The sequence below is a fragment of the Amblyomma mixtum genome, chromosome 1 (genome assembly GCF_055824585.1).
Source record: "Amblyomma mixtum isolate Tamu chromosome 1, ASM5582458v1, whole genome shotgun sequence".
NCBI lineage: Eukaryota > Metazoa > Arthropoda > Arachnida > Ixodida > Ixodidae > Amblyomma > Amblyomma mixtum.
Window position 1 is genome coordinate 64,237,650 of NC_143012.1, and position 17,134 is coordinate 64,254,783.

General features: G+C 54.3%; 1 protein-coding gene across 9 annotated transcripts in view; it reads right to left on the minus strand.

The window, feature by feature from the left end:
- Positions 1–17,134, minus strand: part of heph (polypyrimidine tract-binding protein 1 heph) — a 168,678-nt gene that overhangs the window by 86,965 nt on the left and 64,579 nt on the right. For 8 of the 9 annotated variants that reach the window (XM_089551185.1, XM_089551158.1, XM_089551194.1 and 5 more), the window contains one exon: positions 13,302–13,346. The exons of the other annotated variant lie outside the window; for it this stretch is intronic. Coding sequence is in view for 6 of the 8 variants with exons in the window: in XM_089551158.1 (XP_089407284.1) it covers positions 13,302–13,346 (45 nt within the window). In the remaining 2 variants the exon portion in view is untranslated. The remainder of the gene's footprint in view (positions 1–13,301; positions 13,347–17,134) is intronic. 9 annotated transcript variants of the gene reach the window in all.

Below are 17,134 nucleotides of genomic sequence, written 5' to 3' on the forward strand. Positions count from 1 at the left end.
GTTTATTGGGGTTTAAAGTCCCAAAGCGACTCAGACTACGAGGGCCGCCGTAGTGGAGGGCTCCGGAAATTTCGACCACCTGGGGTTCTTTAACGCGCACTGACATCGCACAGCACACGGGCCTCTAGAATTAAAGCGAAGCCCCGTTCAGCCGTAGGGGACTTCCAGCAAAAGAAACAGAAACGGAAACGCGGCCAGTTGTGTTCAGGTCCAATCAGACTTTCGACCCCATTCTCTCCCAGATTCAGCGAACCCCCAACGGCGGAGCGACTACGTCGTCGACCTCCGAAAAGACAAGATGCCGCTACCGATCAAACTTAGCGACGGGAACGGCACTGCGCAATCAGCCACTGACTGTGCATCAGCCTGATACACAGAAGCGGTGGCAGCCACGAATCTCGAGCGAAAAATAAAGCCTGCATCGTCTACGCGCCATTCGGTTCGCGCGCCCGCATAGCGTGACGACGACGACGAAGAGGCGCGGAGACGAATTTTCTCCGTCCCTGCCCCGCCGTTTCGCGGCAGCGGGCAACGTCGCAGGCAGAAGAGCGACGGCAGAGAGCGTCCCGCGCGCGCCCACGGCGCCAGCAGCGCGAGGAACCGAGCGTGACGAGGGGGACCACTTTTCTCGCCCTCCTCCCACTGCTTCCACGCACCGCTTCACCCCCTCCCTGCAGTCCCGAGTGTCAGGCGCACATCACGACTCGTTACCGGCGCCCCAACGGCCGACGCACGGTGGGACGTCAGCGGGCCTCGGGATGAACCTCCGCGACGAAGACTAGGACGCAGTCCATCACGCACTGTGCAGAGCTGCGATGCGGGCGTAGGGGAGAAGAGCGCGCTCTCTCTCGGCCGTGACTCGGTATTTGAAAGAAATGCCTGCACTGCGAGGTGCACCTTTCGAGACGAGCCCGGCCAGGGGAGGAAGCGCACACCACGGTCAATACTGGCCTCGTTTACATGAATGTGACGGAATGCGTCTCGAGTCTATGAGGGACGCCGCAGAGGAGGGCTCCGGAAATGTCGACCACCCGGGGTTCTTTATCGTGCACTGTCATCGCACAGCACACGGGCCTCTGGAATTTCACCATCGAAATTCGAACGCCGTGGCCGGGATCGAAACCGCGTCTTTCGGGTCAGCAGCCGAGCACCATAACCACTAAGCCATCGCCGCGGGGGCCTGATTACTATTACAGCACTACTCAAACTAACGTGCCGCTTGGACGGGGGAAAGAAGCTTGGGCCGGGCTTATCCAGTGACTGGGACATCAGACATAAGTGGACACAAACGCTTCGCGCTCTTGCCCCGGACACCACCTAACGTGCTTCTTTTCCACGGCTCCTTAGCTGTCTGACGATAACCAAGGAAAGTCGCTGGCCCCAGCATCGAAAGAGTATTCATAATACACAGCCCTACCCACCAAGTCACGGTTCAAACCGCCACTCACTCGGCCGACTAAGACCAGGGACGCCAGGTCACAAAGCATGCTTGCCGAGCCAGAAACCCGGCATCCCTTTCCTCTCCCACATGACAGCGACCTGCAACGCCGGCGCTGAAGCCCACGACGACAAGAAGGGACCCTGTCTATCGACGCCGGTCCGGGGCCACGTTTCCTCCAAGGGTTGAAACACCGGGAACACCAACAGGCGGAGAGAGAGAAAGATAAAGCGAAAAGGAGTCTGTCCCGCAGGTCAGCGCGCACGCCAACGCCGCCACGTCGTCGGAGGGGCGTCTCGAGACGACCACCATTGCCCCCCATCCTCGTCCCCTTTCGCGCAGCCGAAAACAATGGGCCAGTTTCATGCACACCCATCTTGGCGGCGGCGGAGGGGCCAGACGGGCCGGCCGCCCACACGCCGCCGAAGCATCGGAGCAGAAAACGGCGGAGAAAAACCGGTTCCCCGAAGCAGCAGCAGCAGACGCACACCCTCCTCCCGCGCCATCGGAGAAGGCGGCAGCCGGTGCAGTACGCGGACAACCCGAACAGCGGCGAGGCGGCGCGCGCCGCTGAACAATGCGGGCAGGCGGGCCCGGCGATGGGTAGCTAGCTGCCAAGGGATAGACGCACCAGAGAGATGATGCGGTGTCGACGAACCGTCGCAAGGGCGGTGGTGCTTCTCTAGTGGAAACCTGAGTAGCACAGGTGCAGCTCCGTTGTCGCCCGTGTTCACCATGCTCGCAAGGGGGAAATCGTCATTACTTCGTTATATCCATCATTTCGTTATAACGGGGTGGGACTGTATTTGCGGGTTAGTGCCGCACAGGCTAACCCAGTCAGGCAGCTTCATTGTAGCCTACGTTGACCATGCTTACACAGGGAATCGTCACTCCTTCGTTAGATCCATTATTTCGTTATAACAGAGTGGCGCTGTACTTGCCGTGTTAGCGCCGCACAGGATAACCCGGCCGGCCCATAAAGCGTGAAACAACGAAACGGGTCATAACGAAATAATGATACAACGTAAGAGTGACGATCACCCCTTGCAAGCAGAGTCGACACGGGCTATAACGAAGTAATCGCCGGGCCTTTTTCAGCTTCGTTATAACTCGGATTAGTTAAGGTCAAATACCGAGGAATAAACACATCCGAGGGCGGGTGAAGGTTAGTTTCGAGGCATAACGCGAACTTCCGGCCCACACACTGGGTTCCAAAAATGCCGCCTCGGCACGTTCAGAGAGCATCGGAGGGCGCCTCGGCAAATAGAAAGCAGGTCACAAACACGCACGAACTTACCGCTAAAGAAAGAACAATGCATACAGCGCCGCGCTCGAATCGCAATCGAAATTTAGCGGAAAGAGCCCGGCAATAAACAACCGCAAAGGCGTAGCTCAACTTAAGTTGAGCTATGTCCTCCGCGCCTTCCTACACGCGGCCTTTAGAATCGCGCAAGCTACCCGTTCCCCCGGTTCGATACAGCGAGCGACGTATGGAACCGAATATGCGCGAAGAACTCGGTTAGTTACCTCCAGCTCCGCCGGAGTCGCAGGCAGGTCCTACCACCTCGCCGTCGTACAACCAGAAAAGAAACCGCCCGACAAGGCCCCGGCGCGAAAGCTTCCAGGTTCCCGTATCTCACGGGACGACCACCCACCCGCCTCCGGGCCGCCGACTACGTGCCTCCCGCCGCGGCTGGAGGCAGCAGCGAAGAGCAACGACCATGACCAACAGCTATGGGCCGTCCAGCAGGTCCTCGGGGCGCTCGAAAGGTAGGGACCCAGCGAGCCGGCAACGGCGAGTGCAGACCCGCGCCGAGTAACGGCAGCCTCGTAGACGACGTAGGCCCTCGTCGGGGCGCGCGAGCGCCCAACTGCAGGCACAAATAAAGTTTACTCCAATCCAATCCAATACGTGCCTCTTTTCACGAAAGCGAGTACGGTACCGTGAGACGACAACGAAGAGCTGCTCCTAGGGCGCCTTTGTACAATAACAACCGGAAGGCCGGAATCCAATCAATCAGCGCGCTACGATGAGGCGACGCTACACTAGACACTAACCGGGGGGGGGGGGTAATAAACGTCGACCACAAAAACACCGCGCGTACACGCGAGTCTCTCGCAAAGCCACAGTAGGTGGTGGTGGCAAACAATTACTATCACGTACAAGGCGGAGTTTGGGCCCAGGTGCTACTGGCCCAAGTACAGTCTTTGTCAAAAGTAACCAGGCTCCATGGTCTGCTTCTCATTCGTATAACAGAGCCCTCACGGCTTCCCTAAAGATCAAAAAGTTCTTTGAAGGGGAGAACAGGGCTTCTTCTTACCATACAGGGATGTATAGCTTGAGGGCTGGCATAAATAATTATAATATACGACTGAGAAGAAGAACGTGCAGCCTGGTTACTTTTGGCAAAGACTGTACTACTGGCCCAGGTCGCGGAGTTCCTAGTCCGGAGCCCTGACAGTTGCAGCGCGTTAATTTAACAGAATGCACCAACCAGTTCGCTGCTTTGCTTCCAAACTGCCGCTATTTCAACATACTCGAGACAGCTGAAACCCCTCCCTCCCTCCTATTTTTACGCTTTTCTCGTCGCGGGCACCCAGACGCGGACTCACGAGACTCGGGGGAGAGAGACGCGAGGACGAGCTGCCACACGTGGCGTCCAGGTGGTGCCGACGACGGAGGCTGGCCTTCGCGCAACGAAAGGCGAGCAGCAGGAGGCGTCTCCGCTTCCTGTGCAAACACGCCCGCGGCCAGCCACCGGTATTGGCGCTCCCGAGGTGAGCTTCCCGATCGGTCGCGCAACTTTTAGAAACCGATTGCGCATTTCATCGAGCCGGAATCGAACCGCGAACACCGCACACTAGCAACACGGCGAAGCGGGGGAGAGTCGGCCGATCCACCTCATCACGAAAACGGCGCATAACTAAAAAAATGGCGAGGCTTAGCTAAGGTTAAGCCTAGTCAGATGCGAAGCATATTGATGGCTAGGCTTGGTAATACATGGCTTTCCTTGGTTGACGTTCATCCCGCTCTTCATCGGTCTCTGTGGCACGCTGAAGCTTTCGCTTCTCGTTCAAATCAGCCCTGCTTCTAGGTGGAATCCCAACACCTGGCCGCCTCGTAAGTGCTGCCCGCACTGTGGAGAGATCTGCGATATCTTTCACATGGTGTGGGCATGTACTCGGAATCCTCACCTTCCCCCTTCCCCCACCCGAGAGGCATGGGAGACTGCCCTCCTCAACTGCTCCACGCTGGAGTCTCAAAGGGTTCTAGTAAAGCGGGCGCGAGACGGGGCCTCGTCGTGCGGTGTCCCGGACTAAGGATACCGACCATGTAGCAGGGTTTCTTGACCCTCAAACTCTCTTTGTAAATTAAAGTTTTTCACCACCACCTCGTAAGTGCCCGGAGAGCGAGGCAAGCTCAGCTTTATACCGCTGCTGTAGCGTCACGTGGTCAGCTGCAGCGCCTCTGATGTGGAGCCTCCACCGCCGCGGCCGACCGCGCGAGCCGGCAGCCCATCTCTCCTCTGCTGTGACGTCATGTCACGTGGTCACGCTAAAGGTCAATGGTAGCTCCACCGCCGCGCTCGACGGGCTGTAGTGTAGCTCTAGTAATATGCTTCGCATAAAAACTATATCTGAAGACAAAGAAGCGCGCTTCTGGTCCTTTGTATTGCATAGTGCACTTTTTCGATCTGCGCCGATTCATCTACCGGTTAAAGAATTAAGATGCATAGACAACAAATATCGGTTCTAAGTTTTCGTATGCGTAATGGTGCCCAAGAGATTACTACGCACAGATCACCACGTGGTATTCTTCGCCTACGACCGGAGCACATATCGAAACAAGGCGCCGATGATATTTAGGGTCCCTGCATTACAAAAATGACTGGAGGCCAGTTAGTGACGCAAAACTATCGATAGTACTATCAATGGTAAAAAAGACTATCGATAGTTAGTACTTTCGACAGCAGTATCGAAAGTACTATCGATAGCCGTATCGATACTGGTTTGGTTTATTGGGATTTAACGTCCCGAAGCAACTCAGGCTATGAGGGACACCGTAGTGAAGGGCTCCGGGAAATTTCGACCATCTGGGGTTCTTGAGCGTGCACTGACATCGCACAGTACACGGGCCTCTAGAATTTCTCCTGCATCGAAATTCGGTTGCTGCAGCCAGGATCAAACTTGTGTCTTTCGGGTCAGCAGCCGAGCGCCGTAGCCACAGAGCCACCGCGGCGGGTTCCGTATCGATACTACTGGTTATATATAGTACTATCGATTGTATAAAATCAACCACGCGCACCCACTGCATCCTAAACTCGGTTTCCCGAGTGTGTGGTACGGAGGCGATCGTATGAGTAACCGACAGGACTCGCCCGTTTTCGCGGCCTACGCGTCACCGAGCTCTGCAGACGTTCCCTACGTAAAGTCGCTGGATAAAATGCTGGCGTGCGAATGTCCTAGTTGCGAAGCATGTGTGCGAGGAGCATTTCTGCAGCGGTTACGTCAGCAGGACGACGTCTGCAGTGCACGATAGTGACGTGTAAGCCAGCACAGCTTGTGCTGTTTGTTCTTTCATCGGATGCAGTTCCGGTATTTTTCCGCACTGTTCCAGTGCACGTTAAAGAATCACAGCTGGTCGAAATTACCCTTACCCTCTTAAGCTTACCCCCCTTTTTACTCCCGTATAGGCGCACACCTGTGCAGAGTGTCGGAGACGCTCCAAGGCATAGCGGGTTTCCACGATTCAAGGAGCGTGAACTGCAGGGTAGAAGCGTCATTACTTAACGTAGATTACGAGCACTGAGCTTGCTTTTCCCAATTACCTTGGCAGGCAAAGCGCGACTCGAACCCTGGACCTGGGCTTCCAACAAGGGAAAGAGGTACACAAGTCCCACTCTCCTGCCGTGCGAACTACGCCGTAGGAGAGAGAAAATGCCAACCATTCCCTCGTCTCGCTCCGCGGAACGCGAAGAAGGGTTGGGGGAGCGGCAATCGTCCATCGCGCAGCCCTAGGCCAGCATAGGGTAGAAGAAGCCGGCGACGCTCCCTGGCGGAACCGGCGAAAGAGCGCAGCAACAGCGATGGCGACCTCGAGGTATGTACACGCACGGGTGCAGGACCATAAAGACAACGGGAGGCGGCGCAGAGACAAAAACAAACAAACAAATGAATGGCCCGTGCAGGAAGAGGAGCAAGGACGAACGCAGCCAAGAGAGAAGAAAAGCGAACATTACCGGCGCCCAGAACGCCGCTCGCGAGCGATCTCCACGACGGCTCCTCCGACTGCGGAAGGAGCGAAGAAAAAAAATAAAAAAGCCTCGGCTTACGAAAAGAAAAAAGCACGCGGCGTAATGAGCGCGGGCAGACAATGAGCGGCGAGCTAGGGCGAAGGGAGAGAGTGGCCGGGGGGGGGGGGGGGGGGGCATCGTCGTCCCGGGAAGAACAGAGAGGAATGGACGCACAAAGGAAGCGGGACGCGCAAGAACGCACAATGCTCGCCTCACGAGCGAAGAAGCACCGTCGACACAAGGGAGAGACCGAGAAAGACAAAGAAAAACACAAAAAAAGGAGGGGGGGGGGGGGGCGATAAAGGGACGCGAGAAAACGATCGAGGCGCCGCGATCTGGCGCGCGGGCAGCGACGACTCACTGCGGCGGCGTCCACGCATGAGCGAGATTCCAGCGCAGGTTTAAAGAAAAACACCACAAAGCAAACGAACAGAAGAAAAAGTACTCAGAAATGAAAGAGGTCGAAGAAAGAAAAAAAGAAAAGGGAGGTAGCCTGCTGGCCGGCCACGGGCAGCGGCGGTAGAAGGAACAATGGCCGCCCTGACATTGACCTCGGCCAAGGCGGACCGTGACACGGCGTGCCGTGGGAGTCCATCAGCGTCTGCGAGAGGACAGCGCCGGACGAGAACGGCGGCCGGGGGGAAAGAAGGACGGGAATGGGAGGGCCAGCGTCCAGAACAACGATGGGGGGGGGGGGGGGGGGACGCACGACGCTAGCGCTGCATCCTTCTTCCCCGACATTTTTGTTGCCAGCATAACGTTGGCACGCTTTAGGCACGCCGAGCCGAGCACCGAAGAGAGCGCCGTGACAGTGCACGACCCAGCGATGGCCAAGACGTCGGCGGAGCTATGGGAAAGGTAGTACCCTAGCTAGCAAAGAAGCTGAGAAGCGCCAAGCGGTATGTATGGTCGCTACGGCGTCAGCGTAGCCGCTCGATTCGCGAAGAGTCTATAGCTCTCTACGAGCGAGAAAAAAAAACAAAAACAATGTGCTCGCGTCCAGGAAAGTGCTTTCCACTCCGAGGTGGCCGCTAGCACACGACACGCGGCGTGCGGTCACGGCAGCCTATGCGTTGAGGCGCCGTCACGGTCTCACGCGATGAGAGCCAACACAACACCGCGGCGAAGGCAGACAGAGGAAGTACGGGACAGAACGGCGAACAGTTCCAAAGGCCGAGCCAAAGGGGGGCGCCCGGGACTGAGCGAAGAAAACAAAATCGACCCACGTTTCTCACCACCACTGGGGCTGCACGCGCGCTCAGTACGGGAAGGTGCAACGCCACCTAGAGGACTTACAAGGACCCCCACGCACGACGCCTCTACCCCAGGACCCTACAGCACTACCGCCAGATGACAGCCACCATGGTGTGCCTGCATGAGGGTTTATGGGGGCCTAACGTCCCAAGGCGACTCAGGCTATGAGAGACGCCGTAGTGAAGGGCTCCGGAAATTTCGACCACCCGGGGTTCTTCAACGTGCACATACATCGTACAGTGCATGTTAAAGCACCCCAGGTGTACGAAATTTCCGGAGCCCTCCAGGCTTTACACACGGGCTCTTCCAGTGCCTTCAGTGAGCACGGCGGTCGAGGCAAGGGGTTCACTTCACTCGCGTGACGTCACACCGGTGTGCAGAGGTCCTGCAAGACTAGGAGGTGTTGTGGCTGACGCAATCACGCTACTGGCGATACTGCGATGGGCTACCTACAACGCCTCAAAAACGATGCAACTGAGCAGTCGTAAGTAACAATTTTCACCGGAGTTACCAACTTGCCCAAGCATCTGTTTTAACGTAAGTAACAAATTGTCCCGCAGCACAGAAAATTCGCGCATTGCAAAGCTTGCAAGAAGGGTGCACCACATTTCGACAGTGCAAGGGCTCTAGGTAAACCATCTAACCGCACGCAGAGTGTTGGAACCTTGCCACGCAAGGAATGGGAGCAATGACAGCGTAAGCGACGCCTCAGTTGGTATGTACCGGGGAGATCGAAAGAAACGCGAACAGAGCGGAGCCCAGGCGCTCTCCGCTGTTCGCACTTCTTTTCACCATGCTTTTACATCGGTGGTAGCGAAACGGCACTAGAGTCGTGCGTGATGCATTCAGGGACGACTCAATCGCCATTTTCTTTACCACTCAGGTAAAAGCGCGTTGAAAAGAAATTCGAACAGCGAGGCGCGTAGGCGCCGAATTGTTCGCATTTTTCCCATCGAGTATTACAGAACCGAATAGGCTCCATTCTCTGCCACCAGATGTTCTTTACAGCATGTGCCGGCTCAAGTAGCGCCTTTGGCCCGTGTGTCCGTCTGTGTTTGCCTTAGTTCAGTCTGTGCGCGCATGGGCAACGTAGCTCTTATATTCAGCGTGCTTTCTAGCAGTCAAGAGTTGTCAGTGCAGCGGACATCCGTGTAAGCTTGGTTTGGTTTGCTTTTATGGGGATTAACGTCCGCCGCGGTGGCTCAGTGGTTATGGCGCTCGGCTGCTCACCCCAAAGACGCGGGTTCGATCCCAGCCGCGGTGGTGGAATTTCTTTGGAGGAGAAATTCTAGAGGCCCGGGTACTGTGCGATGTCAGTGCACGTTAAAGAACCCCAGGTGGTGGAAATTTCTGGAGCCCTCCACTACGGCGTCTCTCATAGCCTCAGTCGCTTTGGGACGTTAAACCCCAATAAACCAAACCTAATTAATATGTGAATGAATATTCCAGTAAATATCAGCAGCAGCATCACCTCAGGCTATGAGAGACGCCGTAGTGGAGGGCTCCGGAAATTTCGACCACCTGGGGTTCTTTAACGTGCACTGACATCGCACAGTACACGGGCCTCGAAAATTGGACAAGCGTGTAATTGGTAAGCGTGTTTTCCTAAATGTGAACACGGTTCTAGAGCTGCAGTTATGCCTGTAGTATCAAACAAACCCGCTCAAAAGCTCGTTCGACTAATCGCACTTAAGGTAAACTCATGAACTACCGCAGCAGCTACGTAAGTCTCGGCGAGGCGAGTTTTTCCGCGAGTCAGCTCAAACTTAACCAGCTGCCCAGCAGATTGCTCCTCACACGACTTGTCATCCCATAGCGGCGGCGGCCGAGTGCTGCTCGCACATTCCTAGACGATGCGGCGGAGAACACAAAACCGCCGCCGGCTGACGTCACACCACCCGACAGACAAAAGCCAGGCGCGCCCGGCCCCGGGAGCGGCACTCAACCGAGGAGGGAGGAGACCGCCCGTGCAAACGCCGCAGTACGAAACGCAAGGGCAGAAAGCAATGCCTAGATGCCTTTCTTTATAACTCGTACTTCGTTGTAAGAGGTGGACTGACCGCACGACTCGTAGGGTTCCCTTGGCTCCGAGTTGGGCAACACGTGCCACGCGCATTCGCTTTCCACACCTCTTCCAATAACACGTGCACTCGCGGTACGATTGCACTGGGCGGGACCGAGCGAACGTCCCGCGTGGCGCCATCCAAACGGCTATGGGACGCAATCGTAATCTGATTTACTTACTCCCGCCATCTAATCGCCGAAAATAAGTGGTCTTCATTCGGCAATATACCCGAACCTAAGCGATAAAGCTAAATGCAAAAACGCGCTCCTCTGCGAGATTACCCCAGGGGTCGAAATTAGTCCGGCGGCTCCGGAACCCGACGTTACAATATGCAGTTCAGGAGAGCAAGCTGCCAGGATAGTTGGTGAAGCATGTTATATGGAATTAAGCGCAAAAAAACGGACAAGGGACGAAGTAAGGGACACAGAGACGTTCACGAGCGCTCGTGAACGTCTCTGTGTCCCTTACTACCTCCCTTGTCCGTTTTTTTTTTTTTGCGCTGAATTCCATATAACGTTACCATATGCCTCGTAGAGCGCGTATTTCTGGTGCTTGGACACCGACAGACACCGACTGCAGGCACGCCCAAAGCCGTGCCTCTCAGCGGTACCCGTAGCGCCACCTGTCAGGCAAGACGAAAACAACTGAACAAACACCCGCCTCCGAGACCTGCGCGCGGATTGTGCGGATCTCGTTACTCGCTCGTTTGATGAGGCAGCCGCTAGAGTACGCTACCGTAGGCGCGTTCGACACAGCGGCAACGATTTGACCAGGAACACTATTTAATAGTTATAAAAGTGACAAGTAAACAACGATCGAAAACAGAGGGGGCAGCTACATAGCATTCATTAACAGCATGCGGGTTCGCCGCATGCCGCCTTACGTGGCTTGCTTGAAAAGGACCAACATCCTACACACAGGCAACAGAATGTGAGCCGCGCAATAGCAAGGCGAAGACAATTTTGAAAACCTAAATCTGACTTCCTTTGACGATCTGAAGCACCTTAGTGCAAGCATATGTAAGGCCTCGTGCATGCTACCCACTCCTAAACCATCTTACAGCTTACCATTATCCGAACACCCACAGAACCTCTCCCGCGCAACACGTCCGGTCGCAGCTAGGGAAAAAAAAAAACCCGCAATCGGATATGCGCTCACGATAGCCAGAAAGCACAAACGCATAGTCATTACAAGAGCACGCCCCGTGACACACCGCTCGCGAAACACCCACATCCGAGGCAGTACCAGCGCAGTTCCCGAGGGCCGCACAGCGCCAAGCACCACGCGAGACGGGTGCCTCCACCTCGTGGCAGCGGCGCGAAACACGGCGTGGAAGCAGAGGGCGCTTCGGTCGCGTTTCAAAGAGCGGGCAGATTCAAAACGGCAGGAACGGGAACTGCGTCCTGGGCGTCGTACGGGCAGCGAACTACCCATCCCCGCGTTTCTGGCGACCAATAAATAACTTCCCACACCCACTAACATGATCCGCTAACCACTCTAGCAATCCCACGTGGTCAAAACGCGAAACGCCACGGACAGCTGAAAATTCCAACAACGACGCGAGAGCGTTCTGCATCGCCACCAGTCGGTCAACTCTGACCTGCAGAAACAACCCAGCGGTGGTTCTGGGAACGGTTGGTTGGTTGTATTATGGGGTTTAACGTCCCAGAGCGACTAAGGCTATGAGAGACGCCGTAGTGGAGGGCTCCGGAAATTTCGACCACCTGGGGTTCTTCAACGTGCACTGACATCGCACAGTGCACGGGCCTCTAGAATTCCTCCTCCAAAGAAATTCGACCGCCGCGGCCGGGATCGAACCCGCGTCTTTCGGGTCAGCAGCCGAGCGCCGTAACCACTGAGCCACCGCGGCGTCTGGTTCTGGGAACCCGCACGCCAAACCAATTACATCCGTACCACGCTACAGAGGTGACGTCAACGACCTCTGAGCTTTTTCCTTTCCCCGGCAAGCAACCCGACCGGTGTAAACGCCCCACCATCGAACGGAGGTTTTACGCGGAAATTGATGGCCCACGCAGTACGTGGCACGACTTCGAAGAAGAAGAAGCTGGGAACTCGGACGAACGGAGGAGGTAACGGCCGCGCGTGAGGAGGGAATCCCCCAAGCGGGCGGCCGTGACAGAGAGCCGCGACCTTTAGGAACAGCGTTTGATGCGTGCGACGCGATAACAGCGCGATAAGGGGGCACGCGCGAGCTCGACAACCGAAACGGACTCGATAGCCAACGATCGATAGATAGATCGGCCTAGATCGGTCGCTGTGGTTTGTCCTTCGGAGCAGCGGCGCAACGAGGAACGGGCAGAGAATGAAGACACACAGAGACCGCTCTCAACGTTATCGTTACTTTCTGGTCGCGCGTACGTACGGACGGCACTTTGATGTTCGAGGGTTCCACGGCCAGTGACAAGTGGCCGTGAGCACCGTTCTTTTCCACAAATCCGCCAACCGGGTTCAGACAGGCATTGAGAAATAAGTTCGATACGACCATAAGACGCACGCACAGGCAACCATAACCCTGTAACGGTCACCGGAAGTAGGCGATTGCTATTGTTACGCACGCCACCCGGGCGACCACAAGAGCAAAGCCAAAACACTAGTCGCCAATTACGTCATAGAATTCCAAAAAAGAAAAACGTGTGCGAACGCTAAGAACACTAATACCGTTCACCATCAGTTCACCACACAGAGTACTGATAATAGGTCGACATCACTGGCTGGTGGGCCTCCTGTGAGGGACATCTGCAGATTCGTTCTCGAGTTGTATATGACTACACACCGTTTGCGCACAGCGACTCGCTAAAACTCCCTTCTCTCAAGCAGAACTGCGAGCGCTCGACCTAGCGTTTACCGTTGTTCTCAGCCTGCAAGGCAAAAGGCCAGCAGTCGCTCAGGCCATCAACACGCCGATTGGCATCGCCGCCACAGAGAGGCCTTCTCCGTCTTGAGGCAGAAAGGCACGCTTTAGAAAGGTACTATTGTTGTTCGTCTCCCATTGTATGAGCGAGAAACTGCGGAGCAAAATCGGCAACCACTGGAGTGCAACGAATTTTGTGAACGCGGCATCCATTTCGTCGCGGCCCGAAAAAAAAAAAAAGGCCCACTGTGGCAGTAACAGTCGTGAGGAATTACGCGGACAAAACAAAATAACGCCGCGCAGCGCATGCAAAAAAAAAGAGCGAAAAAATAAAGAATAAACTATGAAAACAAGCATGCTTGCTTCAAAATCACTCACGTCGTCCAGCTTTCTCTTGAGCGCTAACGCGTGGTTGTAGTCGTTCTGGAAAATACAAGAGAGAAAAAAAGAGGGAATGTGAAACGAAAAAACGAACGAACCAAGGTCGTGCATGCAAATGAGCAGAAAAAACAAACAAACAAACATAATAAGCGGGCGCCTGGGAGGCGGCAGCAAAGGTAGTCGACGTCGTCTTCATCGCGCGAAAAGTGAAAACTAGTAGTAGGCACCACACCACGTCACCCTCACTGTTGACCCGGTTTCGCGGAATTCCCCCGCATACGCACAGCTAACTTCGAGAACGGGAACAAAACTAGAACACAAGAGGGTGCCGCATCTAGGAGCGTCGGCGTGCACTGACTGATATGAAGGGCATCGAACTAGTGATGCAAAACTATCAATAGTACTATCGATAAGTTGAGTCACTATCGAACTATCGATAGTCTTTTTAACATCGATAGTACTATCGATAGCGCTATATCGATAGTACTATCGATAGTTATTACTATTGATAACTCTGTGTATAGTACTATCGATAGCCGTGTCAATACTACTTATTTATAGTACTATCGATTCTATAAAATCAACCACGCGTACTCACTGCATCCTAAGCTTGGATTCGTGAGTGTGTGGTATGGAGGCTATGGTACAAAGCACTAAACGATTACTGTTCCAAGCTTTTCCTTGAATAGTAATAGTACTTAAGCTTGGAAGGCTACGTCAGCGTTTATCAATCTGTTTGATTTTACCATTCTCAGCTGATGATCAAATATCCTCTCAACCCAGTTCAAGAAGCCGATAAAGTAATGTTAAAACAGCGACAACAAACGAAACCAAGAAAAAAAGAAAAAAACAAAGGCTGCATTTCGCGAGACACAGCGACGACGTGACAAGCACCAGAAAAAAAAAATCCTGGCCAATCTGAACGGCTACACAGGGGAGCGTGTGCGATGACGACATTCGTGATATCCCGAAATGAAAGCCAAGCCGTAAAACCGATCTGTTAAACAAAGGCGGAACAAATACAGGCGGGCGGGCAATGCTCATAATGTACGAGAGGTCCACCCGAGGTTGTCGCAAAATGGCCAACTTCAACATAGAACGCAGCACCATTGGGCATCGTGGCCCCATTTATTGCGACAGAGCAGAACCAACAGATAAACGAGCACCCCCCCCCCCCCAAAAAAAAAAAAAAAAAAACTCCACACTTGCCCTCACACTGATTCCTGACGAAGCTTGATAGCTAACCCGAGGAAACCGGCACGGTCTACCTTACAAAAAATTCACGCCTAAAGTAAGGACTGGTTGCTTAATCAGCAGCAAAGAAACGACACTACAGGCCCCGGTCTCCATCCTTGATGAGCTAGTTCGCGGATCGGTCTTTTTTGCCGCCTCTGAAGCAGAATGACACGAACTGTTCGGTTGGGTGTGTTTCTTCGGAATGGTGCGTAAATCATTCGTACACACGTAATTAAGTCCCGGCCTCGGCGGTCGAATTTCGATGAAGGCGAAATTCTAGAGGCCCGTGTTCTGTGCGATGCCCGCACACGTTAAAAAAACCACAGGTGATCGAAATTTCTGGAGCCCTTCGCTACGGCGTCCCTGATAGCCTGAGTCGCTTTGGGTCGTTAAAACACCATAAACCAAACCAACGTAATTAAGCACCCCAATAATTAAGGAGCGTAACAGTAATAAAAAGTCAACTATTCAATATTTTCTTATTTATTTTTATTTCAAGTTAAAAATCCTGCTAGTCGTCACGTCTTAGCTGTATGTATTCTGATGCACTACACCGCTGACAATGCCATGCCGAAAAAAGCGCTCTTCTAACTCAAGAAGCATATTTTTTAAAATTGCGTAAAAGTCTTAGGTGGGACACCCTGTAATATGCGGTTAAAGTTGACTGAAGGTCACTCGATGCACTACAACAAACAAACAAAAAACAATCGGTCTTTTTCGTTGTCATCTTACGCCAGGCTGCCTCAAGAGCACAGACTGATGGACGAGTTGGCGTTGCATTGCGGACAACGTACACGAGCACACAAGAAAAAAAAGACAACACAGAGCGCCTGTGTGGTCTCGGGGCATTGGGTGGTCTCTACAATGCCTCAAGAATCAGAACAACAGAGAACAAAACGACCGCACCGTTTCCGCGCGGCGAATCATGTTTAACAATGCGTCCACATCCCTCGAATATCGAAAGGGTTGCAAGGAAGGTTCCCACGAAGCCCATCAGTTGCCGGCCCAGCGTGGTCCAACCTGGCGGCTTAACGAGAGAGCGAACGACCTCGTCACCGACCAAGGAACACGTGGACACGGAGAAGAGAGGAGCGCAGTACGCAGCTCCTGTCTCCGGCACAATGCGCGCGGGCGTGCCCTTTTCTTGGGAGGCAGAAAAACAATGCTCACCTTCTCGGAGCGCTCGTGTTATTGACCTTTACATCGGGCAGCGCGTCCGCGACAAAACACACACAAACGACATTTCGCCCCAAACGGCCGAATGCCTGAGAGGAACACTCCCGTCTGTCCTCCCCTCCCCTCCATGCGTAACACTTCCTCTCTGGTGTCCATGACGTCACAAGCATGCTTTTCGCATTTCAAAGGAAGGAAACATACAGGGGATGAGGAATACAATAAGCAGGAGAGATGACCGAAGTGTCTTCAGGGGGTAAGGGAGTGGTACCTGGGGAGAAGGTAAACTAGGCAGAGGGCGGGCAGTAGGGCAGAAGCTTTGTGGGGGAGGTAAGGTACCCCCCACTGGTATAGGTCAGAGTTGGAAGGTCAATAGGAGAGGATTTTTTCAAGGCAGGTGAGCGGACAGTGACACGGTATTACGACAACTAATTGTTATACGCACACCGGGTCTGCCACTGTGGTTCAACGCCTACCCGTCGGTCCACCTGCGGTGACAGGCTCCTTCCATGTGACCGTACGGGCGAGTTTCTCATCAGCCACCAGACATGACGAAGTTAGTTTTACCTTACTGGCACCAACAGCAGCTGCCCCACAAACAGCGATAAAAGAATCGAACTATAAACGTGAAACGGAGCAATATGTAACAGAACAAGCAGCCCAGCTTTTTCAAGCGAAGTAGCGCTTTTTGATCTGCGCAAGTTTGAACCTTATAACGAAGTATTTCCGCGTCTTATGACCAAAAAAAAAAAAGAGGAAAAAAGTCGAGAGCACTATACCCATGAAATATCAATCAAGCGTTACGAGCAGTTTCAAAGTCATACGACACGCCCGCACTGATCGTGTCCTCGACTGGCAGGACAGGGTGTATTTATTGACCGGCTCCGAAAGCACCACCACCACACAATGTCCCGCGCATCGGAGAGGAAAGATGCGCACAGACAGATGGCGCTTCCGGCAAAAACGAAACGGGGACGGACGACGTGGCGGGATCCAGGTTTCCCGGACAGAAATCGCGAAGGGGGGAGTTCAACGGCCCGTCGGCGGCACCGCATTGTGCGCCGAGCGCAGCAGCACCCCCATTCTCTTAGCGCGCAGCTGGAGACGACGCAGCTGCCGCCACCACCACTACCGCTACGCGTTCAGAGCGGTGGCGTAACGCTTTAGCGTAGCGCTAGCGTCACGGACGGCCTTCGAACGGTCTTCCAGTAGTGAGAGCACTCAACCTGGTTTGGTTTGGTTTATGGGGTTTAACGTCCCAAAGCGACTCAGGCTATGAGGGACGCCGTGGTGAAGGGCTCCGGAAATTTCGACCACCTGGGGTTCTTTAACGTGCACTGACATCGTACAGTACCTCCTCCAAAGAAATTCCAGCCGCCGCGGCCGGGATCGAACCCGCGTCTTTTGGGACAGCAGCCGAG